The following is a 22,635-nucleotide window of genomic DNA, read 5'->3' on the forward strand; positions in this document are numbered from 1 at the left end:
CAGCTGTGTCATCACCACACGGCACCTTGACCTTTGACCCTTTTAACACCAAGCACCATCGCAGTGTGAGCTGGTGGGTTTGCCCTAAAGCAGCACCAACAGTGAGGGTCTGCATGCCGCAAGGAGGTGGAGCAGAACCACAGCGGGCTTCATTCCATCTTTTTATTGAACACAGTTAATAACGGTTACATAAAATCTGTGTTTGATTTTGCATTGCTTTTGTTTGGAGGTAAATCATCAGAATAAAAGTCGTCTTTCAGCTGCTGGGAGGGTTCAGGTATGATGCATGCCTGCTCAGACTGACAACATAAATATAACAGTCTGATGGGAGTTCTAAAAAAAACATGTTAACTGTGCAACAACTGCAGAAAAAGAAACACGTCTCGTATGTACAAGCCTTCATGGGACGAGTAAATAAAGGAGCAGTGACAGTGAAAGGTGTGAGCAGTCTGTGACAGACGGAGGCGGGACTCAGTGGTCATTTGCAGCACTGCTTCTTCTCCACGTGCAGCACTCGGTTGCAGCGCGGGCACGTGTGGTACACGTCCTTAAAGTTCTTCATGAAGAAGGGAATCAGACAGCAGCACAGCACCAACCTGCAGCACACACACACACACTCGGTTAGCTTCGCACACCGATAAGTAGACTTTTCCTGCTGTGCTCTGATTCATTTAAACTGAGTCCAGTCGACTCGATTTGAGCTCTTGGAATTCACTAATGTAAATCACGGAAACACAACAGTCTGTCTGACACTGTGGATTTTAGCCAACAATAAATGGTACAAAGCTAATGTGGCTAACTGTTTCTAGTAGCCAGTGCTGCATGCTTAGGCTAGGCGTGAGTTAGATTAGTAACATGGATCTGTTGTAATTCATGTTTTCTGATGATAACAGCAGAGCAGCAGTCTGATTGATAGCAGCACTCTGCAGTTCCATTAGCAGCCACAGATGTCGCTGTTTACATGCTGTTTTATGGTTAAAGTTCACTGACCCGCAGCAGATGAACAGTAAGCACATGAGCCAGGCGTATGTCCCCGCCTTGTAGGTGACATTGGTCATGACCTGCTGCTGGCAGGAGGTGCAGGTGGTCATCCCGGGAGTCCGGCCCAGACCCACATCGTAGCTCACAAACTTCTTTTTACCGCCTTCAGAGTCCAGGCCGCCTCCTCCACTGGTGTACACTGTCAGATGGGAGGGGGAGACAGGGGGACACACTGAATGAGCATGCTCAGAGTGTGTGTGTGTGTGTGTGTGGGGGGGGGGGGGTTACCTGGTGTGACGTGAGAGGTGGAAGTCTCTTGTGAGGTGGGAGGTGTGAACGGGGTGTGGACATGGTAAACCTTCACTCCTCCCGACTGACCTTCAACTGGAGGAAAACATGGAGTTAATGACACATGATGATGATGATGATGATGATGTAGTGTGTGTGTCACCTGGTAGGATGTAGGCAGGGAGCTGTTTGTTTCCATCTGCACTCATCGTGCTGCAGAGAGAGAAGAAGAATCACAGATCAGCTCTGACCAGCAGGGGGCGCTACCAACAGGAAGTGCTGTGTGTGTCAGTGATGGGCCGCCAGCGGGAAACGCCCGGGCGTGTCTGTGTGCTCGGTGATGGATGTTTGAGGTGCGGTTTGAACCTTTTGTTCACAGAATCCGCTCAGTGACTGTCATCAGGTTTCCTGCTGTGTTCTCAGCATTTGAACGCATCACGGTGACACCTGTCTGCTTGTGATAAAGTTCTGAGTCAGAAGAATTATGACCTGTCTGCACATTAAAGAGCCACTCTGAGGTTTTTATCTGCAGAGAATCCAAACTCCTGTTCAGGATTTAAAATGTAAAAAGAACCGTTCAAACATGTCAGGGTGGCTGAAGACCATGTGTTCTTAGAAAGATGCTCTGTGGGGGGGCACAGACGTCTGACAGCCTCAGCTGACCTCTGCAGCTTTGAGTTTTGGAATGCTCTGATGGTCCCTGAATCACCCTGAATCAGCTCTGATCATTAAACCCATTGATCAGCTGATCAGTTTATTAAATAATCACACACACACTCCCCTCTCTTCACTCACTGCAGTCTGGATTAGCAGAAGATGACAGAATGTCTTGTCACTGTGGGTCACACACACACACACACACACACATATGTTGGTGCAGGAATGTGACCCGGCTGCATGTTTCTCTATGTGTCACAGACTGAGGGTGTGTCACCCGAACAACCTGCTGACACACACACACACACACACACACACATCTCTGATTGCTCTGTCCCTGTGTTTCCTGCTCTGTGACAGACGTTAATGTTTGGCTGATGTGAGGCTCAGCAGCTGTGGCTCAGTTTATGATGCTGCTTTCATAAAAAGTAATTCTTTGTTTCTTTGAATGAAACCACTGCAGACAGACAGACAGACAGACAGAGACACCTGTATGTCTGGGTGCGGTCCCTGTTACATTTCAGAATAGTGCAGAATAGACTGTGTGTGTGTGTGTGTGTGTGTGTGAGTCCTCTGTCTGAAACAGCTTTAATCTGTCCACTGAAACTCAGGCATGGCCCTGAGCGCCCGTCAAACCTGACTGTCTGATCAGCTGATGAGCAGGAGGTGATTAATCAATGAATCAGTGTGATCAAAGATCAGCTGAAACAAGCATCACAGAGCGGAAAGGTTCAGTCATACACACACCTGAGGATAAAACATTATCAGTAGCATTCAGCGTTCATCCTGCTCACAGCTGAGTTTCAGTCTGAACGTCTCAGTTTGAGGACAAACCACCGAGTCAAAGAAACACACTGATGAGACCAACAACAGCTGGACCCACAGCTGCACCAAACACACACACAGACACAGGAGGACACAGGACATCAGTCAGGACAGTTTTGTTCTTACCTCAGTGCTCTGTTCCACTCAGACGTGTGTGTGTGTGATAGAGAGGGAGAGAGAGAGAGAGAGATCCTGATATAGAGTCCAGACAGCTGCAACTGAGAGGAACACCTGCCTCACCTGTACCTTACCTGTCCTCATAGCCCCGCCCACAGCCACACCCACAACGACAAAGACCTGATGCTGCAGCAGGATGAGTCACTCTGAGGGTTAAATGCACATTTGAAAGACGCTTTTGACTTTGATACTGTGTGTGTGTGGTGAGAATAACCTGTTCCTCACACAGCAGTTTATTTTTTAAACGCCCTAATTCTGTTAAATCTTTATTATTATTATTATTATTTTTTCACATCTTGTTTTAATTTATTATAAATAATAATAATAATATTTAGGTTCATTAAGGCTCAAAATTTGTTTACATAGATTTACATAGATAGATGGGTGGATGGATGGATGATTGGTGGGTGGGTGATGATGGATGGGTAGATGGTTGGATGGATAAATGGGTGGATAATTGGATAGGTGGATGGATGGATGGATGATGGCTGGATGGATGGATGGATGGATCAATGGGTGGGTGGGTGATGGATGGGTGGATGGATGGATGGATGGATGGATGGATCAATGGGTGGGTGGGTGATGGATGGGTGGATGGATGGCTGGATGGATGGATGGGTAGATGGTTGGATGGATAAATGGGTGGATAATTGGATGGATGAATGGATGGATGGATCAATGGGTGGGTGGGTGATGGATGGGTGGATGGATGGGTGGATGGATGGATAGGTGGATGGATGGATGGATGGATGGGTAGATGGTTGGATGAATAAATGGGTGGATGAATGGATGGATGGATGGATCAATGGGTGGGTGGGTGATGGATGGGTGGATGGATGGATGGGTAGATGGTTGGATGGATAAATGGGTGGATAATTGGATGGATGGATAGGTGGATGGGTAGATGGATGGATGGATGGATGGATGGATGGATGGTTGGATGGATCAATGTGTGGATGAATGGATGGATGGATGGATCGGTGGGTGGGTGGATCAATGTGTGGATGAATGGATGGATGGGTGGATGGATGGATAGATGGATGGATGGATGGGTGGGTGGGTGGGTGATGGATAGGTGGATGGATGGATGGATGGATGGATGGATCAATGGGTGGATGGATGGATGATATACCCACCACATAGCTCACAGGAGCAGTGCGGTTGCTGTGCGTCGCCGTGGTGACAGCACTGTACAGATGTGTATCTGTTTTCACAGCGGCCGGTTGAACCACATTTTTCTGCTGCTGGTCACTGAATGTGTGATGAGAAGGAGCTCAGAGGGAGGGGAAGGGTTAACCTGAATCCAAGAAACATGCAGAACCACTGTGTGTGAGACTGAGAGAGGGAGTGGGGTGTGTCGCATGATGTCAGCTGGGTGAGATATATGTGTGTGTGTGTTTTGATGGTCCAGAAGAGCAACATTCCAGAAAATAGACCAATCCCTGTTTTTTTTACATTCCATTTAAGTGTGTGTGTGTGTGAGAGAGAGAGTTTCTAGTGTGTTGATCAGTTCTGAAGTCTTGTTCCTGATCACAGAGTCAGTGCCGAAATTCAACTTAATTCAAACAGACAGATGACAGACAGACAAACTTCTCTTTATTATAATAAATGTTTATACAGCTGTGGCCTGAAGCTCTACATACAAGATATAACTGAGGACTTAAAGCTGCAGAGAGCAGCTCAGCTCAGCTGCAGATGTTCCTGCAGTTTGTAATAATGGATATAAATATGACACTGATGTTAACATAAAAGTCTAATAATTAAGAATTAATCGAAACAGGAAGAAAAATACTTTGATTAAAGAAGGAACACACACCAGCAGCTGTAACAACACTGTGTGTGTCACTGCAGGTCCACAAAAACACCACTTCAATGTAACATGGCCTCACACTGCACATCTCAGGAAACACAATCATTCAGAAAGAAATGAAGACTCATTGATCTAAACCCTCGGGCTCGGTCTGATTGAACCTCCACCAGGAGCAGATGCTGTCAGATGATGTCTGTCCCTCAGCTGATCACAAGACAAATGAACCACAGACAAACGTCTGTAGCTGTCGGCTGTTTGAGGAGGATCTCTGTGATCAATAGCCAGTCATGTGAGCAGATTGTGTGGTTGTGTGCGACTGTGCGCGGCCCTCAGTGGGACTGCACAGTGGACTGACTCCTGGTGATGGTGAATGTGCGTCCCGTCCTGAAGTAGTTCTCGATCTCCTCCAGCGAGCGGCCCCGGGTCTCCGGGATGCACACGGCGTTGAAGAGCAGGCAGAGGACGCACACCACAGTGAAACCCAGGTAGGGCGCGAACAGGCCGTACTTGTCCACCAGGTGTGTGAAGAGGTGAGTGAGCATGAAGGCCGTCAGCCAGCTGACTGTAACGCACAAGCCCGAGGCCACGCCCCTGGCAACCAGCGGCAGCACCTCTGACATCAACAGCCATGTGATCGGGCCCCATCCCATGGCGTATCCTAGGAGATGACAATAAAGCACAGTGACAGGACGATCAGCTGACAGGACCTGAGGACACTGCAGGCCTCAGCATGTTTGTAAAGACAAAGGTCTGCAAAAACAGGAAACATGTCCGACAGGTTATTAAACCTCTGCCCAGAAACCAGCTGAGGAGGACGGGTGCCAACAAACCAGCTGCTCTGGAGGCACAGCTGCTCTGGAGGCACAGCTGCTCTGGAGGCACAGCTGCTCTGGAGGCACAGCTGCTCTGAGCTAAATGCTAACAGTGTGGAATTTCCTGTGTTTCTGCAGAGATATGACCCGAAACATCATCTGATGTTCTAATGTCCTGACAGGAGACAAGAAGAAACCAGACAGCAACAGCTTCCTGACCGTGATGAAGACCTTGGTGATGATGAAGGTGGCTTCATTTCTTGTCTTTCATTGACAGAAAGAACAGCACCTCCAAATGACCAATCAGATTCAAAGATTTCCACTCACCAAATATAAAGACCATGGTGCTGATGAGAGGGAGGAGGCCCGCCGCCTGGTCGCCGGCCTGCAAAGTGATTCCAACATGGTGGCTGTAGTCAAGCGCTGTGGTGTTTGGAGGGGCGGGGCCTGGAGGGCAGGGCGTGGTGTGGGAGATCATGGTGAGGGTCAGTGTGGACACGAACATCAGCATGCTGGACGTGTACAGCAGGGCTTTACGTCCCGCCCTGTCCATCAAAATGGCTGCCAGGGCCACAGAAAAGAGGCGGACCACGCCCACGATGGCGGCGTCGTACCTGAGGGATACAGAGTGGTTAGCAGAGCGTCGGATTCCAGCAGCGTGAGCTCACGTCAGATGTGGAACCTGGGCGGCAGGGACACGTTGCTCTGGGCGAAGATGGGCTGCAGGTAGATCAGGATCGGCGTGATGCCCGTCATCTGCTGCAGGAAACGCATCACCACCGAGATCAGGATTGGTCGGTAGTAATTGGGCGTGGCCAGCTGGGACCATGTGACTTTAGTCTGTGTGTCAATGCTGCGCTGCAGATAAAGCAAACACTGTAATTCCTGCACACCTGATGACATCACAGCGACCGCTCAGGTGGTGTACCTGTATGGCGCTGAGCTCCACCTCCGTGTCGTACTGACGCCCTCTTAGCCAGCGGAGCGCCTTCTCAGCCTGCTGCGCCCGGCCAAGGGAGAGCAGCCTCCGGGGAGAGGAGGGCATGAAGGCCAACAGCACCACCATCAGCAGAGCGGGCACCTCCCCTGCTATAGCCAGCCACCGCCACGGCAGCACCAGACCTGCACACCACGGGGACACATGTAAGAGGACGAGGACCAGAGGACGGATGGACAGGGTGAGCGGCTCAGCTCCTACCGAGGACGTAGAGCGCCAGAGCTCCAAACACGGCGGTGATCTGAGGGCAGGAGCCCAGAGCACCTCGCACTGCTTTGTGGGAAATCTCTGAGATGTAAACCTGAAACACACAAACACTCATCGTCAGTTCAGACATGAAACCCGACTACAGTGGCGTCTGTGTAACCATGGTAACCTACAGGGATAGATGCTGCGGTCATTCCCCCAGCAACACCAGTCAAGAAACGGCCGATGTGGAGCATCCACAAGTCCACAGCTCCACCCATCATCATGTACCTGGGACACACATGTAGCTTAAGTCACAGTGCTTCAGGACCCAGCCTGAGGTCGGAACGCTGCTACTGACCCGACTGTCGATGGCACCGCTGACATCATAATGCTCATCTTCCGTCCCACCTTGTCGTTGAGCACCATGGCGCCCAGCCCGCCCGCCGCCGCTCCCAGAGAGTAGATGGAGCCGAACCAGGCGGCCTGCTCCACTCCCATCCTGACCCGAGGGTCGGCTTCAGGGTTTCTGAGCTTCGGCAGGACGGGAGACGGGTAGACCAGAGAGTACCCGAAGCTGAAGTTCCCCAGGACGGCTGAGAACACGGCCAGGAAGAGCCTGGAGTTACTGATCTGAGACATGAGACACATTTAGGAGTAAATAAAACACCACACCTCAGACAGGAAGTGCTGCGTCAGCACAGGCGAGAGAGTTCAGAAACATTTGTTTACAGTTAGAGGTCAAAGGTCACCTCAGGGGACATACTCCTGTCCACACAGTAACTCCTTTGTGGACACTTTGTGACTTAAGATGACCTGACCACAGCGACACAGAGACACACAATTGCATTGTGACCACACTTCAGACAAACATCTCCTAACACAGCGATGACTTTCTGTCCTCTGGCTGTGATGGAGCTCCGCTGCACGTTTAGACCTGATGGATGAACCATCAGGAGTCGTGTGTGATTGTTACAGTATTCAGTCATTGGACACACAGAATTGATCTTACTGCTGATATCAGATCAAACAATCACAGGCTCACTCACTGATAAGCTAAAATCAGAGCAGCGTTTCTGACCGTGGATCCTGACGTGGGCGCTCGTCTCCTCAGCAGCGGAGTCTTTTCATCCATGTTCGCAGCAGAGTCGTCTGAGATGCAGTCAAAAAGTCAGAAAGCAGCCACAGTCACGTCCGTTCAGTGTGTGAGCAGCTCAGGAAACTCCGGCCAGCACAGTGACACTGACCGAGGTGACCGGGAGGACACGCAAGTCAGAACAGAACTGAAAGTGTTCTGCCCACTTCCACACCAGAGGCTGTAGCTAGGCCCCGCTCTGAGCAGCACACAGACACACAACACTGGCTGAAGTATTGATGATTGACTCGATCAATGCCCATCTCTGTCACAGGATGAATCTTCATGAAAGCAGAAGGAGGGTCGGCCAAGTGTTTCCAGGATTGGTTCATTCACAGAGAAAAAGCAGAAGAAGGAGAGCAGGGGCTGAATCAGGAGGAAGAGGAAAGTACAGACTGCTGCTTCCTCTGCACCACGAGATTTACTGACTGTACACACACCCACATGTATACACACACACACACACACACACACACCTACACACACACACATGTATACACACACACACACACACACACACACACACACACACACACACACACACACACATGTATACACACACACACACACCTACACACACACACACACAAACATCTACACACACACACACACACACATGTATACACACACCTACACACACAAACATCTACACACACACATATATATAAACTTTTTCAGATAAAACTTATTTGTAAATGAAACCTTAAAGTTACTGAAAGCTCTGAATAAACTTCTTCATCATCTACATGTTTATGACTGAAACAGTGAGACCCACAGAACCTCTGTACCTGGAAAATACATCTGCATTTCCTCTCAGCTCCCCAGTGTGTGTGTGTGTGTATGTCTGTGTTTGTCTGTGTGTGTGTGTGTGTGTGTGTGTGTGTCTCTGTGTGTTTGTGTCTTTCTCTCTCTCTCTTTCGCTCTCTGTCTGTGTGTGTCTGTTTGTTTCTGTGTGTGTGTGTGTGTCTCTCTCTCTCGCTCTGTGTGTATGTCTGTGTTTGTCTCTCTGTGTGTGTGTCTCTGTGTGTGTGTCTCTCTCTCTCGCTCTGTGTGTGTGTCTGTGTGTCTCTGTGTGTGTACATAGTGTGGATGAGGACCAACCTTCTTTCCACCAAGCCTTCTCCTCCACACCTCCACACAGACACGCAGATTTCCAGCAGACCTATCCCAGCTCCACTGCACCATGAGCAGCCTCAGGATGGCTCGCTGGTTCTGGCTGGTGGTTCAGCTGCTGCAGCTGCTGTGTGTGACGGTGCAGAAAGTCGATCCGACGACTCAGAAACTTCGGAGACTCAACCAGCAGGTCAGTGTTGTTGTGGAGTGATGGAGGCAGCAGCTGCTGCTCTCCTCTTCCACACGTTGTCTGTGGTTCTGTTTTGATTCTGTGAAGGCCGCGGTCTGATTCTGTCCCTGTTAGTTCCTTCAGTTTCAGGCGCTAATGCAGGCCCGTTTGGACCTGCTGGTCCTGGAACAGAACAGGAACTCCTCACGGCTGCTGGAGGGTCACGTTCAGGCTCTGAATGATCATTATCAGCATGTGTCACATGACCTGGAACACCTGAAGCACAGCACAACACAGGAGGTGGAAGCTCTCAGGTCAGATAGTGTCTGTGTGTGTGTGTGTGTGTGTGTGTGTGCGTGTGTGTGTGGGCTGGTCTCTGTTGTATTCTGATGGAAAAACATCTGGAAGCAGCTGAGTGAGGCTCTGTATTTTAACTGTTGATGAGCTCAGGCGGTGGAGTCGGAAGCTGGAGAAGAAGAACTCACAGATGGAGGTTCGTTTGGCTTTGATGGAGAGGATCCTGAGGGAGAACTGTCATCACACACACAAACTGGACCCTGACCCAAGCCTGGACATCTCCAACCTCACCCTGGAGCTCCAGAGCCAGGAGGAGAGGCTGGCCGAGCTCCAGGTGCAGCGGGATGAGCTCCTTGTCGGACTGAAAGGGTTACAGGAGTCCTTGAAGAACCAGGCCCTGCGAGTGACCCGGGTGGAGGGCCGGCTCAGTGACATCCTGCAGAGCAGCAGACCAGGGATGGTCAGCTCCAACCTCGCTCCACAGAAAACCTTTGATCCCCACCGGAGAGGAGCAAGGCCTGGACGGGTTCTGGACAGCCGAAGCCCGACAGATCATCAGTACCACGCAGCATACCAGCCCAAGCGCTCAAAAGCACAGAGATCGAGACTTTACTCCCTGAGCCCTGAACGCCAGGGCCAGACACCCAGTCCAACCCAGCAGCAGTCTCAGGCTTCTCCCCATGCTGACACACAGAACCAGACTGGGCTAAAGGCCCCACCTGTCCTCCCTGAGTCCAGAACGAGCAGGTGGGATGAAGGAGAGGACAGAAGTGACCCACAGTCTTCAGTCATCCAAAACCTCCTGCAGGTTCCTGCGGGGCACAAAATCCCAGCAGAGCGCACTCCTCGGAGGGAAGCAACCCGTGAGTAACAGCAGCTTCTGGGTTATAGGGCCAAATGTTCTACAGACTGACCTGTCTCCTCTGTCCACAGTCTGTAACGTGGACTCCATGCTGCTGTTCCCCTCGGCCTCTGCAGAGAACTACGTCACCTTCACCCAGACCCTCCCCGACCTTGCTGAGCTGTCTGTCTGTCTGTGGCTCCATGTGGAGGCTTCCCGCTTCGGCACACTGCTCTCCTACGCCACAGAACACAACGACAACCAGCTAGTCCTGTATGGGTCCTCCTCTGCCTCCCTGGACTTTGTCATTGGAGACCCCGTCTATCGTCGTCTCTCTGTGTCTTTTCGGGACCCCCGCTGGCACCACCTCTGTGTCCTCTGGTCCTCTATCCAGGGCCAGTTCTGGCACTACAGCGATGGCCGCCTCTCCTCCTCAGGCTCTGGCTTCAGGAGGGGGTGGGAGATTCCCGGAGGAGGGTCTGTGGTGCTGGGGCAGGAGCAGGACTCTGTCGGCGGGGGCTTTGACCCTGCAGAGGGTTTTGCTGGGCAGATGTCAGGGTTCAGGCTCTGGAACCGGGTGTTGAGCCCATCAGAGGTGGAGGGGGTGGCAGAGGGCAGAGGAGTCCCAAGAGGAGTGGTGCTGGGCATGGAGGACATAAAGGAGGTGCATGGGGAGGTGCAGGAGGTGGGATGTGAGTGTTTGGAGAACTGTGCTGCCTAAAGGAGTAAAATCAGACTTTTGTTTGTTCTTTGGAAGCATTAGAGAGGCCACAGTTTAATGATTGTCCTGTTTTTACTGATATTAAAGTAAAGCAGCAGGAAACACCATCAGGCTGTTTCTCTGGATATGAACCATATGATGTATGAGACAGCGTCAGTAAACATTCCTCTGGAACATCAATAAAAGTAAGTTTTACATGAATAAACTCTCCTGTCTTTGCTCTTTGATCTGAGACATCAGTAATATTTATTTATTTATATAACTTCAAATCTGTTGATTTAGGTGTAGTAATTAACAGTTTTAAGATACTGGTCTAAACTACTCAATAATAATAATAATAATAATAATAATTCCATCACAATGATTAGATGTAATTTATGTTAAGGTAATAACAAAATAAAAACATGGTAGAACAATATGACGGCACAGCGCTGACACACAGTAAAACTTCATCTCCCAGCATCCATCGCGCCGCCGCTTATTTTTGTCCTCGCACGCGAGCCTTACAAAGCGTCACGAGTTGCAGGAGTGACGATGGGGAGATGAGGAAGACTCTGAGCCGCAAACAGCTGCCGTTAATGAAGCGTCTGACTGGCCGTTAGCGGGACCGACATGGCGAACATCACCAAGAAAGTGTCCTGGTCCAGCCGAACCGATGAGTTCGGGCAGGCCGGGGAGGGCACGCCGCTGCTGAACGGCTCCGAGCAGCCCAGACCCTCCAGACAGGTAGGGCTAGCATGGCGGCTAACGGAGCTGACGGTTTGTTTTTATGAAGCTGCGAGGTTTTAAAGCTGCATGTTGAGTTCTGAATGATGATTTTAACGCATCCACGGCCTCACTCTGTCCCCACGCGCTGTTTGTGACCGGGACAGTAATCTAATTACTGCTGATCACAGACATGACGGTCAGCATTAGACTAGACTGGTTCACATCAGACTTATTTAAATGAGCAGATAACGTGACAGACACCACGTGACTCAGGTGATCTGTGACGCGTCCAGGTGCATGTTCAGCCCTGCTGATCTCAGGGTTAACGGTGTGATGAATAATCATGGCAGCAGCTGTATGTGGACAGCTCGGAAATGCACCATAAAGTCCAGCTTCCTGTTTTCCAGTAGGACAGGTCAGGCACTTCCTGTCTGTCAGGAGGAAGTCAGCCCGCTGCTCTGTGATTGGTTACCCTCTGTGGAGTCATTAACCTTTTATTCAGGGGAGGTTGAATGAAAACACAACATTTGTTTTCATGACAGCAACACCTGCTCCTGAAAGCTGCAGTTCCTTTAGTGTCCACTAGAGGCTGTAGACGTAGACCCTCTTATTAAACTGTCAAGCTTTACAGCAGAAATACAGGTGTTTATGTCCTAACAGAGAGGGAGCCAGGTCTGCTCTGATTGGTCGGCCCCAAAGGCCCAAAACAGGCTCCACCCATCAGCCTGCGGTACGTGTGTAGGTGTTTTTATAAGCAGGAAGGCTCCTCGCTCAACATGGAGGACGGCCGTGAGAAACGTCTGCTCTCACGTACAGCTGTGGAATGTTATCGAGGACGATCGTGATGATGCAGGAGAGATGCTAAATTTAAACTTGTCCCTGAGTGCAGGATGAGTCATCAATATTTTCTGTTTTTCCAGGAAGTGACAAACATCAAGTAAAACAAGCACCTTTTATCTGAAGAATCTGAAGTCCAGGACACATCGTGCACCTAAAATCTGCTTCACAAAATAAAGATTTAGTCAAATCTGCAGAAATGATCATTTAAGCTGACGTGTTTTGTTTTTCAGTGTAAAGACTTTTATGCTTTTTAATGAGTTCTTGAAGCAAAAACATCTGTGTTATAAAAGCATCACAGACACACACCCTTCTGTATCTCTGTCTGTGGTGTCTGTAGCTGTCTGGACGAGGCTCTTTATTTCAGATAGGCAGACTGAGCACGGTGGATTTGGAAGAGGAGATAACATCAGATGAGGTAAAGTCCAAACGTCGCCACGCTGTCTGTCTGTCTGTGTGTCTGTGTGTCTGATGCTGTTATCAGTCCAGCCATCACTTTATTAGAACAATAATCAATGAAACATCATCGAAGAGCAGCGATTCACATTCAGTTTGGTTCTTGTCTGTGAGAGGCAGCCTGGGTTAAAGCTGTGTTTTCCTCCGACACACACACGTTGGTCTTCCGCCGTCACAGGACGAGCTGATGCTGTGTGTTCTTACATCCTCCTGTAATAAATGGCAGCTTCATCCTCGGCTCTCTTACAGTCAGAATAATCGGGAACTAAAGCTCAATCAGCTCCATCGGGGCCGTGTCCCTGATGCCAGTATCTGATTGGACGTCACATTTGTCTCCCTCCATGTCTGTTTTCTAGTGGGAATGTGACGCCGTGCATGTGACTGCACAGTTAACGCTGCATGTGGATGTGTTGTAGACGGCCTGTGAGTGCACGGCTGATGTGGAGCAGCGTTTCCTCCACCACAGCTTCAGTTTCTGCTGCTTCATCTTGTTTCCATGTTCTTGTGTCTTTTGGAATGTCCGCCTGCATCTGACATGTTTGACGTCGCTCGTTTGGTTTTCAGCTGCCTCACATGGTACAGGTCAGAGGTCAGAGGTCACAGTGCCTGTGTGTTGATGTTGTGTTCATATGTGTGTCCCTGCAGGACTCTCTGAGGGGGCGGCCCAAAGAGATCCCACACAATGAGAAGCTGCTGTCACTCAAGTACGAGGTAAAAGCAAACTACTGAATAACTACGGCAGCTGAGGGAGCTCAAAACAGGAAACCCATAGAAAGATGATGTTTATGATCATTTCTTCCTCAGTCCACCTGATCCAGCAGGACACACACAGTGCTGTTTCTCTAAAGCTACAGCTCTATAACGATGTTAGGCAGTGTGTGTTTGAGGGAACAGGATGTTTAACCCTTTCTACTCAAAGGGACCCATTTGGGGGCTTTTTCATGCACCCAAAAAATAAAAGCTATATAACACTGTACTAACCATGTAAAAAAATAATCATATTGCATATCAAATTAAACAGGAGAAACTCTACTACAAGCACATATAAGCCATATTTACACACATCAAACATAACTTCAACACCATGCACATCAATTATCACTCATCAAAATAAAACTCTCATATCAAAGTCGACCCTCTTGCCACATTCTTATTGCCAGCTCTGTGATACTTCAAGTCACACAAACAAACAAGGTGTCATATGAAAGCTGAGACTTTACCAATTGACTCTGTTACAGTTGTTTTGCTATATTATAAATATTTGGTAAATTAGAATATAAAGAATATAAAAGTAAAAAATCACGAGTTACAAAAAGTTCTGTCTTTCTTCTGTAAATTTGCAATAAAAAGTCATATTTGAGGGCAATACATGCTTGGTTCAGATAGACCAACATGACTAAAAATATTAGGATTAGACATTTATTATGTTTGTGGAGGACTTTTTTGGGGGGAGAATGTATCAATGGTTGTTTAGCATAAAATGCATTTTCTTCCATGTGGCTGGTCATTGGTGAGTCTAGCACTAATATTACTACTACCTGTCAAATCTATTGGTTCTGACCTTTTGATAGAGGTGTCAATCACCCTAATCAACCTGTCTATTGTGAAGTTATGAGCCTGCATATTTGACAAGGTATTAGCTTAGCATTAGGTGGGCGTGTCTATCTGCTTTATACATCTGTTATAACCTATAGATGTGTAATAATGTATGTATACAACTGAAAACGGATGTAAATAGAAGTGATGAACACCAATAGTGACTTAAAAGTGAAATATATAGTTTGGTTCATTAAATTTTAAGACCTTTAAAAATGTCTGCTTTGTGCCATCTTAATTTACAAAGAGCCAGAGGCACTGTCCAGGTGTCCCCTTTATTATGACACCAAAAGTATTCAAATACACCTAGTGGTTGCTAAGATATACTCAATTCATTTTGGGCATGTCATTTTCAAGCTGATGCCTTAAAAATGGGCTTGGGGTGGAAGGGGTTAAAGGAGCTTTGTGCCGCTTCTCCCTGCAGAGTCTGGACTATGATAACATCGAAAACCAGCTGTTCCTAGAGGAGGAGAGGAGGATGAGCTACATGGTGAGTGGAGCTGTGACGGCGGCCTGCCTTCATGTTCTGTCAGCGTGGTTAAGCCCTTCGCCTTCCTCTGGTGTCTTCAGGGTTTCCGCTGCCTGGAGATCAGCCGCTGGGTCATCTGCGGTCTGATTGGCCTCCTGACCGGACTCATCGCCTGCTTCATTGACATCGGGGTGGAGCAGCTGGCTCGGATCAAGTTCCATGTGGTCAAAGAGAGTATCCTTCAAGTTGTTTTCAAACTTTATTTCACCAGGAGAGACTCATTTGGTCCTAGCCAAGACTTGGCGGGTGCTGCAGAGTGAAGAGCCTCCGTCCCCGGCTCAGACTGAACTTTCAGAACAGACAGGTCATGGGAACGAAGGCTGTAATCAGACTGAATCTCAGGTCAGATGTTTTTAGAGAGAAATCATTGGTTTATAATTATTTAAAGCTGTTGGATCTCCACCTTTAAACAGGAGAAGGACAGTTTGTGACCAGCATTAGGTTGAAGAGATGAGTCAGAGGTGGGGCGATAGCAGCAGTCTGTAGTTTTAGACTCTGAGGAACTTTGAGGAACTCTAGCAGCTAGAGTTCCTCAAAGTTTTATGAGCAGAGTCAGTTTCTTCCTCCTTTGAAGAACAGATTTATTTCCACATGGCTGCTAAGGTATTGTGTTATTGTCTGAATATATAAGTGATGATTTATGAGCTGGCTCAGGCGGTTTTAGAGAACCTCCTACGCAGCTGTTGTTGATGTCAGAGCTCCTCTTTGACCTCCACAGTGACGCCCTGTTGGCTCCTCCTCCTCCTCGTTGAAGAGGTGTCAGTCTGAGAGTGTAGCTCAGGTGCTGGATGATGGTGGGCTTGTGGTTTCCTCCTGTAGCTGTCTCAAACGTCAGACCTCACTGGTTTCTCATGTTTGACCTCATGATGTCAGAGTGTTCAGCTTCTGTCCTCTGTGAAGCTCTGCTTTATTGGGTCATGTGTCGTCTGCGTGCTGACGGGCTTCAGCCTTCGCCTTCCTTCACTCTGATCTGTCAGACATTGAGAAGTTCACAGAGGTGGGAGGACTCTCCATCTCTCTGATCCTCTGGGCAGTCCTGAACTCCGCCATCGTCATGATGGGAGCCATCATCGTGGCGTTTTTCGAGGTAAGACTGAAAGCAGAAGGGCTTCAAGTGGTCTGGGTTTTCGTTCCTGTTCTGTGGCTTTAATGACATTCCTCAAGAGTAAGAGTGGGCTTTCAAGAAGCTTTTCATCACCAACATGGAAGTGAGAGGTAGTTGGTCTGCCTCCTCTCTGTTCCGGTCCTCATCAGAGGCTTTTATGGCTCTCATTCTCAGACTTTTGTGTGTTTCCTTCTGAAAGTGAGCAGCTTTGGTAACAGTAAGCCTGTGTTTCAGCCCATCGCTGCAGGAAGCGGCATCCCTCAGATTAAATGTTTTCTGAACGGAGTCAAGATTCCCAGAGTGGTACGACTGAAGGTACGGAGAACACACGAACACACACACTACATGAAACGTGTGAGGAGCTGTGTTTACATGCTGTGTGTGTCGTGTGCAGACGCTGGTAGTGAAGGTGTGCGGGGTGATCTGCTCTGTGGTCGGAGGTCTTGCTGTTGGGAAGGTAAAGACGATCCAGTCTGTGATCATGCCACCTGCTGTCTGTTGTTTTACTTCTCTCACACATGTCCTGTGTTTTGTTCTTACCCACAATCCTTCAGGAAGGTCCCATGATTCACTCCGGTGCTGTGGTGGCTGCAGGAGTGTCACAGGGCCGGAGCACCTCACTAAAGAGAGACTTCAAGGTCAGTGAGAGCTGTGTCTGCTGCATGTGTGTTTGGATCCTGTTTAGAAATACAGTGATGTTTAATTGTGTGTGTGTGTGTCTGTAGATCTTTGAATACTTCCGGAGGGACACAGAGAAACGGGACTTCGTGTCTGCGGGAGCTGCTGCCGGAGTTTCTGCTGCTTTCGGGGCTCCAGTCGGTAAAACTCAGCAGCTGCACTAAATCTCAGAATGAAAACGCTCTTTGTTATTAATCTGAAGGAGTTCACAGAGTTTAGTGGCTGAAAGGGCACACACACACATGCACACACACACACACACACACACACACACACACACACGCACACACACACACACACACACACACACACACACACACACAGCTACCTCAGAGGGCTAGGATCAACATGATGAAAGTTTGATGATGGTTGTATTCTTCCTGGTTGTGATGTGGTGGGTGTGTGTTCAGAGGACTGAAGGCTGTCTCTGCATGGTGTGATGTGGTGGAGGTGGGGGGGGGGCAGCTGCTTGGGAGAAAGACCTCTTTGTACACTAAACGTCATTAGTTTTAGTCAAACTCCCACATAAAGAGCTCATCTTATGAGAGAGAGATGAGAGTAAAGCTGCACTCTGAGATCTGACTGTTCTATTAGGAACATACGGTACTATCAGGTCCTGCACATATCATGGAGCTAGTCCGTGTAGAGCCTTATAGGTAAGGAGAAGGATTTAGAAGTTTATTCTTGAGCCCACTGGGAGCCAGTGAAGAGACGCTAGAACAGCAGAGATATGATCCCTTTGGCTGCTTCCTGTCAGAACTCTAGCTGCTGCCTTCTGGATCAGCTGCAGGCTGTTCATGCAATAATGTGGACATCCAGGCAATAGTGAGCTGCAGTAGTCCAGTCTAGAAGTAACAAAAGCATGGATGAGTTTTTCAGCATCACTCTGAGAGAGGATGCTCCTGATCTTAGCAATATTACGGAGGAGGAGTACTGGAGGCCAGAGTAAAGCCATCCAGAGAGACAATGTTATCAGATAATCTAGTTCTGAGATGGTTGGACCCAAAAACAATGACCTCAGTTTATCAGAGTTTAACAGTAAGAAGTTTATGATCGGTGGGTCAGCTGACTGATTGTGTGTGGTCCGCTCAGGTGGCGTCCTCTTCTCTCTGGAGGAAGGAGCTTCTTTCTGGAACCAGATGCTGACCTGGAGGATCGTAAGTCATGTGACCTGTGTGTGCTGACATCATCAGCTGGCTGTTCGAGACATAAAATGAAAATGTTTCTGCTCTTTTTCCTCCCTGCAGTTCTTTGCCTCCATGATATCGACCTTCACTCTGAACTTCTTCCTCAGCATCTACCACAACAATCCAGGAGACCTCTCCAACCCCGGCCTCATCAACTTCGGCCGCTTCGAAGGCGACGTGAGCACCTCTTGATACGTGTTTCATCTTAGTGTTTGTCTTCTTGGTCAACATAAAAGATGTCTGTCTGTTTTCCAGAGTGTGACCTACAACCTTTATGAGATCCCCCTGTTCATCGCCATGGGAGCCATCGGTAAACACTGTTCCACCCTCCAGAGGCAGCACGCTGTCACTGCATCGCAGTTATATGTGAGTGTGTGTTTCTCTGCAGGTGGCCTGCTGGGCGCTCTGTTCAACGTGCTCAACTACTGGCTGACCATCTTCAGGATCAGGTGAGGAACACACACACACACACACTGAGCTAAGGTTTGGATCACATGAAGCTTTGTGTGTGTGTGTGTGTGCGCCAAAAACAGCACTGTCCTGAATGCTGTACTGTCTCTCACTCTCACACAGTGGGTGGGGTGTTAGAGCAGTTTCTCAGAATTGTGAAATTGAGGAGTGTAAAAACAGTCGAGCAGGTAGGATCAGTGAAGCACCTGAGCCTTCCGGCGGATCCTCAGCTGTCCTCAGGGCAGAGTTAACCCCTCCTGGTCCTTTTCTGCCCTCTGACCCTTCAGAACTGTCGTGGATCATCACCATCACAGGGTTCTAAACACACATTACTTACTGAGGGCTCATGGAAGAGGATGTCATGGTGCAGCTCGTGTGTGTGCAGTGTTACCTGTCCTGGCACTCTCTATAAATAGCGTCTCCTTCCTGCCAGTGTCGGCCTGTGTTTGTGTCACAGTAACTCTTCCAGTCCGATCGCCTGAAGACACAACATGGCAGCCAGCCTTTGTTTTCCATGTGATTGTTTTTAGAACTCTGGGGAAAGTCCGCACTGAAGACATGTGACTGATGTCGTGTGATTTGTTTGTCAGATACGTTCACCGTCCATGTTTACAAGTGATGGAGGCCATGCTGGTCGCTGCAGTGACAGCAACCGTGTCGTTCACTATGATCTACTTCTCTAATGACTGCCAGCCTCTGGGGCCGGACCACACAGAGGAGTACCCACTGCAGGTACACACACACCCACACACCCCTGTGTCCCCCTGTTAGCATGCTAACAGCAGTAATGTAGACTGATGGTTGTGGTAAACAGCTTAAATTTTCTGTAACCTTTGACATGAGTGTGTGTGTGTTTGGCCTCCTGTGATGTCAGATGTGAGCACTTCCTGTTTGATAGTTATCTTCATGCTATGAGGCCGCAGATATGTCGCTCTGATCCTGTTCTCTGCACCTGCAGCTGTTCTGTGCAGATGGCGAGTATAACTCCATGGCCACAACCTTCTTCAACCTTCCTGAGAGGAGCGTTCGCAGCCTCTTCCACAACCAGCCAGGTAAAAGGCCGGCGTGGGGTCACAGAGACTCAGACTGTCCTCTCACAGCATCCTCACCCCTCGTCTGTCTGTCTCTCAGGGACCTACAACCCTCTGACCCTGGGGTTGTTCACGCTGACGTACTTCTTCCTGGCGTGCTGGACGTACGGCCTGGCCGTCTCTGCAGGAGTCTTCATCCCGTCCCTGCTGATCGGAGCGGCGTGGGGGAGGCTGTGCGGGATAATGCTCGCCACCATCACCTCCAACGGCTCGGTCAGTGCACGCCGTCAACATTAGGAAAAACAAAACCCTAGAGGACACATGCTGTACTTTGAATGAAGCGCTGAGTAAAGAGTAATGTTACAGCTGCTGTCTTTGTAACAGATCTGGGCTGACCCTGGAAAATACGCATTGATCGGAGCTGCAGCTCAGTTGGGTCAGTAACATCATCATCGGTCCTTTTTGTTATTTATACATGTTGATTGTAATAGTATTCGCACTAACGCCCTGCAGGGGGCATCGTAAGGATGACTCTCAGTCTGACGGTCATCATGGTGGAGGCCACAGGAAACGTCACATACGGCCTTCCCATCATGCTCGTCCTCATGACGGCAAAGATCGTCGGAGACTACTTTGAAGAGGTGAATGAAGCAGCACACACTCAGAGACAGAGACAGACACACAGAGAGACAAACCCAAACAGAGAGAGACACACACACACACACACACACTCAGACTGCTGTAGAACGTCTCTTCCTCTTTCAGGGTTTGTATGACATCCACATCAAGCTGCAGAGCGTTCCCTTCCTGCACTGGGAGGCTCCCGCCACCTCCCATTGGCTGATGGCCAGGTAGGTCCAGTCTGACTGGTTGGGGTTATTCTTACCTCCCTGAGCTGCAGAGCAGACCTTTGTCTCCCCCCTCAGGGAAAGTGATGACATGCTTACGTTTGTGTCGGTGCTGTGAGCTGTAGCTTCTGGCACTGAGGCCCCATTCTTCATACCACCTCCTCTTACTCGCTGTCTTCTCAGAGAAGTGATGAGTTCTCCAGTCACCTGCCTGAACAGAATAGAGAAGGTGGGAACTATCGTAGACATACTCAGCAACACGTCGACCAATCACAACGGCTTCCCGGTCGTCGTGCAGGTGTCTGATAACGATGAGGTAACGTCTTGATTGGATCAATGATTATTATGTTGTCGGCTATAATCCGAAAGACAATGGAGGAATCTTATTGGCTGTTTGTGAAACACAGAGGATGCTAACTTCCTGTTAGCTACAGCAACATGTCATCACTTTAAATCAGATATAATGATGTGTGTTTTGATCTTCACTGCTCCTGATCAGCCGGCCAAACTGTGCGGCCTCATCCTGCGCTCGCAGCTCATCGTCCTCCTCAAACACAAGGTACGCAGCCACAGAGCAGACGTCACGTTTACATCCTTCAGACAGAGGGCTCGCTGTGAGCTGCTGCTCCTCTCTCCCTGCAGGTGTTTGTGGAGCTGGCTCGGTCCCGGCTGACCCACAGGAAGCTCCAGCTGAAGGACTTCAGGGACGCCTACCCCCGCTTCCCCCCGATCCAGAGCATCCACGTGTCCCAGGACGAGAGGGAGTGTATGATGGACCTGACGGAATTCATGAACCCCACGCCTTACACTGTGCCACAGGTAACTCGCGCACACACACACACGCACACACACACACACACACAGGTGTTTTGTGTAAGTAAAGCTGAACTCTTCTGTCCACAGGAAACTTCTCTGCCTCGTGTGTTCAAGCTGTTCAGAGCGCTGGGACTGAGACACCTGGTGGTGGTGGACGATGTGAACAGGGTAAAGTGTGTGTGTGTGTGTGGGTGGGTGTGTGTGTGTTACCTTCCTTATGTTGCCTGATCACACTCATGGTGCTTTTTTTGTTGTGTGGCGCTGCAGGTGGTCGGACTGGTGACCAGGAAAGATCTGGCCAGATATCACCTGGGTAAACATGGCCTGGAGGAGCTTCAGCTGGCTCAGACATAGAACACACACACCCACACACTCTCTCTGACCACCTGATGCCTCACCTTCTATGCAGTCCCACAGAACACTGTCAATGGCCGACTGGGTTCTGTTACTTAGGTTGGTAGATTTGAAGACCTTTCTGTGCTGAAGAATCGCATTAATATTTCTCACACTCTGAGCCTCCGATCAGACGGGCTGACAGAGGCCTGATCAGCTGTTCTGTCCACGTGTTTCCTGTCTGGTCAGTGACGTTGTGATGTCGTCTGTCGCCGTCACTGACAGGTTTGTTTTGCACTGAGAGCTGTTATTTATAGTTTTAATTTAAAGTGTACAGGTCAGGCTCGTGTTTGGGTTTTACATCCCTGAAATCAGATCTTCCTCTTCTCCTCCTCCTCTCTGTCAGACACACGGTACGAACATGTTTTTATCGTCTGCACTTTGGCCTGAGAATGAATGTAACCCTTCATGTGATGGATCAGTGCTTCAGTCTAACATTTCCTCAGTCGTCAGTGTTCATTTCTTCCTCTGTCTGCACTTTGTTTTTACTGCTTTGTTGTACAGTCGTGGATGTAAACTCTGCTCTATTTTATAACCACAGAAACGCCTTTTGTGAATGAATAAAGTTTACATTTATCTCTTGGTAACGGGTGTGTTTGGATATTGAGCAGTTTACACGGTTAACACAATAAGATCAATAGAATACAATAGACAGCGCAGGCATAAAAAATAAAATAAGTAAGGATAGAAGATAGTGATGAAGAACTGAAGCTTTACTGTCAGTCATCCTCATCTCCTCCTCCACAGAGAGCTCCCGTTTCTCATTTTAGTTAAAAACAACAGGACGGTGCTGCCACCTGGTGGACAGATGGCATCACTACACCTGTCCTGTGTGGCTGTGCTTGTCAGTCTAAAAGTTTTCTGTCTGGAAGTCTGACTCCTCGTCACCCTGGGCCTCACCCTGAGCCTCCCCCTGAGCCTCACCCTGAGCCTCACCCTGGGCCTCACCCTGAGCCTCCCCCTGAGCCTCACCCTGAGCCTCACCCTGGGCC

General features: G+C 49.1%; 4 protein-coding genes across 6 annotated transcripts; 2 read left to right on the forward strand and 2 right to left on the reverse strand.

Annotated features, from left to right (window-relative positions):
• Positions 1-148: 148 nt before the first annotated feature.
• Positions 149-2,958, reverse strand: litafd (LITAF domain containing). Its single transcript, XM_028411337.1, has 5 exons — positions 2,878-2,958; positions 1,433-1,482; positions 1,270-1,365; positions 991-1,180; positions 149-596 (listed from the first exon to the last, which is right to left on the reverse strand). Exons 2-5 carry the CDS (start codon positions 1,476-1,478, stop codon positions 479-481), a joined length of 450 nt encoding a protein of 149 aa, XP_028267138.1. The 5' UTR covers positions 1,479-1,482; positions 2,878-2,958; the 3' UTR covers positions 149-478.
• Positions 2,959-4,507: 1,549 nt separating this feature from the next.
• slc2a6 (solute carrier family 2 member 6) lies at positions 4,508-8,223 on the reverse strand. Its single transcript, XM_028411280.1, has 8 exons — positions 7,815-8,223; positions 7,095-7,366; positions 6,928-7,024; positions 6,749-6,848; positions 6,479-6,672; positions 6,233-6,408; positions 5,878-6,164; positions 4,508-5,396 (listed from the first exon to the last, which is right to left on the reverse strand). The coding sequence occupies exons 1-8, from the start codon at positions 7,866-7,868 to the stop codon at positions 5,068-5,070; spliced, it is 1,509 nt and encodes a 502-aa protein (XP_028267081.1). The 5' UTR covers positions 7,869-8,223; the 3' UTR covers positions 4,508-5,067.
• Positions 8,224-9,066: 843 nt separating this feature from the next.
• ptx4 (pentraxin 4, long) lies at positions 9,067-11,009 on the forward strand. Its single transcript, XM_028412088.1, has 4 exons — positions 9,067-9,171; positions 9,286-9,464; positions 9,601-10,310; positions 10,381-11,009. Exons 1-4 carry the CDS (start codon positions 9,067-9,069, stop codon positions 11,007-11,009), a joined length of 1,623 nt encoding a protein of 540 aa, XP_028267889.1.
• A 499-nt stretch (positions 11,010-11,508) lies between these two features.
• On the forward strand, positions 11,509-22,230 carry clcn7 (chloride channel 7). 3 transcript variants are annotated; one of them, XR_003671043.1, is made up of 26 exons: positions 11,622-11,735; positions 12,895-12,972; positions 13,656-13,721; positions 15,031-15,096; positions 15,177-15,309; positions 16,113-16,222; positions 16,475-16,555; positions 16,635-16,697; positions 16,795-16,878; positions 16,966-17,059; positions 18,011-18,075; positions 18,166-18,282; positions 18,361-18,415; positions 18,494-18,554; positions 19,146-19,287; positions 19,514-19,607; positions 19,687-19,859; positions 19,971-20,022; positions 20,100-20,227; positions 20,352-20,437; positions 20,618-20,750; positions 20,934-20,993; positions 21,077-21,253; positions 21,338-21,418; positions 21,518-21,827; positions 21,869-22,230. XR_003671043.1 is itself a non-coding variant. In XM_028411246.1 (25 exons), the coding sequence occupies exons 1-25, from the start codon at positions 11,622-11,624 to the stop codon at positions 21,602-21,604; spliced, it is 2,400 nt and encodes a 799-aa protein (XP_028267047.1). In that variant the 5' UTR covers positions 11,509-11,621; the 3' UTR covers positions 21,605-22,230. The 3 variants fall into 3 exon arrangements, 2 of the variants coding, with proteins under 2 accessions (XP_028267047.1, XP_028267048.1); XM_028411246.1 differs by having other exon boundaries at positions 11,509-11,735; positions 21,518-22,230; XM_028411247.1 differs by lacking the exon at positions 12,895-12,972 and having other exon boundaries at positions 11,509-11,735; positions 21,518-22,230.
• The last annotated feature ends 405 nt before the right edge of the window (positions 22,231-22,635 follow it).

The sequence above is a fragment of the Parambassis ranga genome, chromosome 8, assembly GCF_900634625.1.
Source record: "Parambassis ranga chromosome 8, fParRan2.1, whole genome shotgun sequence".
NCBI lineage: Eukaryota > Metazoa > Chordata > Actinopteri > Ambassidae > Parambassis > Parambassis ranga.

Excerpts from the sequence above, each read along its gene's own strand:
- litafd (XM_028411337.1), bottom strand. The coding sequence starts at position 1,478 with ATGAGTGCAGATGGAAACAAACAGCTCCCTGCCTACATCCTACCAG. Across the intron at positions 1,366-1,432 it reads CCCTGCCTACATCCTACCAG|TTGAAGGTCAGTCGGGAGGA; the intron begins GTGACACACACA and ends GTTTTCCTCCAG. Across the intron at positions 597-990 it reads TTACTGTTCATCTGCTGCGG|GTTGGTGCTGTGCTGCTGTC; the intron begins GTCAGTGAACTT and ends TGTGTGCTGCAG.
- slc2a6 (XM_028411280.1), bottom strand. The coding sequence starts at position 7,868 with ATGGATGAAAAGACTCCGCTGCTGAGGAGACGAGCGCCCACGTCAGGA. Across the intron at positions 6,849-6,927 it reads TGACCGCAGCATCTATCCCT|GTTTACATCTCAGAGATTTC; the intron begins GTAGGTTACCAT and ends TGTGTGTTTCAG. Across the intron at positions 6,673-6,748 it reads TCTGGCGCTCTACGTCCTCG|GTCTGGTGCTGCCGTGGCGG; the intron begins GTAGGAGCTGAG and ends CGTGGTGTGCAG.
- ptx4 (XM_028412088.1), top strand. The coding sequence starts at position 9,067 with ATGGCTCGCTGGTTCTGGCTGGTGGTTCAGCTGCTGCAGCTGCTGTGT. Across the intron at positions 9,465-9,600 it reads CAGGAGGTGGAAGCTCTCAG|GCGGTGGAGTCGGAAGCTGG; the intron begins GTCAGATAGTGT and ends TGATGAGCTCAG. Across the intron at positions 10,311-10,380 it reads TCCTCGGAGGGAAGCAACCC|TCTGTAACGTGGACTCCATG; the intron begins GTGAGTAACAGC and ends CTCTGTCCACAG.
- clcn7 (XM_028411246.1), top strand. The coding sequence starts at position 11,622 with ATGGCGAACATCACCAAGAAAGTGTCCTGGTCCAGCCGAACCGATGAG. Across the intron at positions 18,283-18,360 it reads TCGGCCGCTTCGAAGGCGAC|AGTGTGACCTACAACCTTTA; the intron begins GTGAGCACCTCT and ends TCTGTTTTCCAG. Across the intron at positions 21,419-21,517 it reads TGGTGGACGATGTGAACAGG|GTGGTCGGACTGGTGACCAG; the intron begins GTAAAGTGTGTG and ends GTGGCGCTGCAG.